The sequence below is a fragment of the Mesitornis unicolor genome, unplaced genomic scaffold (assembly GCF_000695765.1).
Source record: "Mesitornis unicolor isolate BGI_N332 unplaced genomic scaffold, ASM69576v1 scaffold25893, whole genome shotgun sequence".
Taxonomy (NCBI): Eukaryota; Metazoa; Chordata; class Aves; order Mesitornithiformes; family Mesitornithidae; genus Mesitornis; species Mesitornis unicolor.
In genome coordinates this window covers 1-2,031 of record NW_010177067.1, presented here as the reverse complement: position 1 = coordinate 2,031, position 2,031 = coordinate 1, and the positions used below count along the sequence as shown (strand labels likewise).

Sequence of the window (2,031 nt, the reverse complement as noted above, 5' to 3'; positions counted from 1 at the left end):
TCTGTAGGACTGGGACCCACAGACACATCAGTTTTGGCTTGGTGGGGAAAGTTGTCTTGAGCAATACTAGTCCACACATCCACTCATTTTTATTCCTGTTCAGACTCCTCCTGCTCCTCTACCAGAGATCTGCAGTGCCCACTGTCAGCCTCTTGCTTTCCCTCCCACTCAGCTGGGTGGGGAGCTGGGCTGTCTGACCGCAGCACGCTGGCAAGGCTGGGAGGGAAGGGAAGGAAGTGACCCTCTAGCAATGTTTCCTTCACAGAGATCCTCCAGGTCGTCCCCGGGACTTTGGAGATTTCCAGCACCAGCATCAAACTGAACTGGACCTGTGGGCTCCCTGATGGCTGCCAGAACATGCGGGCCTTATGCCGGCTGTCAGAGCCTTCCTCTCCTCCCTGCGAGGCTGAGGAGGTGAAGGGAGAGGAGATGCTACATGGCCAGGAGGGAACATTTACCTGTCCACCTCTGCAGCCCTACACTGTCTACAGTGTCACCATCCTCCTGCCCCCCAGCACAATAGTTTTCACATGGTTGGTCAGAACAGAGGAATCAGGTATGTGTGCAAGAGTACAGGAGAGAAGGAACAGTCCTGGGCTGTGTCACAGGTTGAGGAGGTGGAAAAATGTTCTTTTCATCCAGCAGCTCAATCTGAGCATCCACTCCCTGCAGTGATGTTCCTGGGATTAGGGCTGCTGGGATCCTGTAGAGCTCGGGGGAATGGGATTTGCAGGGCCCTGGAGCACAGCATGTCCCCTTCTCACTCTCCCAATCCTCACTACTCCATTGTTTCTGCTGCAGCACATGAGTCTCTGTGGGGGACAAACCCTACATAAGGGTACCTTTTCAGACTGTGGGCTTGGCCCGGTGGTCCCTTTGCAGCTCTGGGCTCAACCTCTCCTCGCCAGCCCCATGCATGACCCCATCCTCTTGTGCTTCCAGTGCCAGACAAAGTGGAGAAGCTGTGGCTGGATTCCAGCACGGGATCCCTCAGGTGGAAGGCGCTGCCGTCCTGCAAAGGGGAGATCATTGGATACCAGGTACCAGGGGACCACAGACTCCCTGCAGTGCCCCTCACCTTGCCAGGCTCCTCTGTGCAGGCAGGTGAGGAGAGTGGGGAAGGGAAAGCTGTGGTGACCCACAGTTCCCAGGCAGTCTAAGTGACTATCTAGCTGTGATGAGCATGAGAATTTTCTGTCTCACCCTTGACATTCCTCATGCTGTGAAGTTTCCCAGATTGGTGATAGATGCTCCCTCCCCTGTGGTCTTCCTCCCTGGGTCCATTCTGCCTATGATTTGGCAGACTTTGCAGCTTGTTTTGCAGCACTTGGTGATGCCTCTTCTGGGGCGGCCTCCCAGGGCTTCCGGTACCTCTTGCGTGCTTGTTTCTGGTTCCTGCTACAGGAAAGCCTGTGGTTTGAGTCAGTCTCTGAAAACCTGTCTTCTTCTGGCAGAGTTGCACTGTTTATTTGAGTTTTCCTTTGTGCATGGCTAGAAGCACCTCCTGTGTCTGTGGGTTTAGGGCTCTTCCCACAGTTTGGCCCTGCTTTCTAGAACTGAGTGGGGGTTAGGCCCTTTACCAGTGTGCCCAATGCCCTCTCTGAGGACAGACCTCTCCATGGGATGACAGGGACGCAGACTTGCCAGTTCTTTGTGACCCTCTTAGCTCTTTCCTGGAGAAACCGACAAGAAGGAGTCCTGATTGTGCTGCCTGTGGGTCCAGTCCAGCTTCTTCCCTGCTTCCAAACACCTCTGTTTGTGAAAATAACCAATTTTCTGGTTTCAGTTAGCTCCTTTTTTGCATATTCCCAAGATGTCTTTTCCATATTCCCAAGATGCCTTTTCCATAAAGACAGCAGTGTGGATGGTCCAGGATCTCAGGAGAAATTCAGATGTTGCAATGGAAAATGGGGAGCTGTCACTTGTAACCCTTGTGGGGACTCTGTCTTCCCCTTTTCACATAGACAAAGCCTTCAGAGTCCAACCTGGCATGGAAGAAAAGAGAAGTTCATGGCTCCTCTTGTAGGAGAT

At 53.1% G+C, this 2,031-nt stretch overlaps 1 protein-coding gene across 1 annotated transcript in view; it reads left to right on the top strand.

Annotated features, from left to right (window-relative positions):
* The window catches only part of LOC104538668, a gene marked incomplete at its 3' end in the record, with an annotated part of 3,869 nt that extends 2,829 nt beyond the window's left edge, over positions 1-1,040 (top strand). The window contains exons 3-4 of the mRNA XM_010181949.1: positions 266-556; positions 943-1,040. Of these exons, the coding sequence (XP_010180251.1) occupies positions 266-556; positions 943-1,040 (389 nt within the window). The remainder of the gene's footprint in view (positions 1-265; positions 557-942) is intronic.
* Between the last annotated feature and the right edge of the window lie 991 nt (positions 1,041-2,031).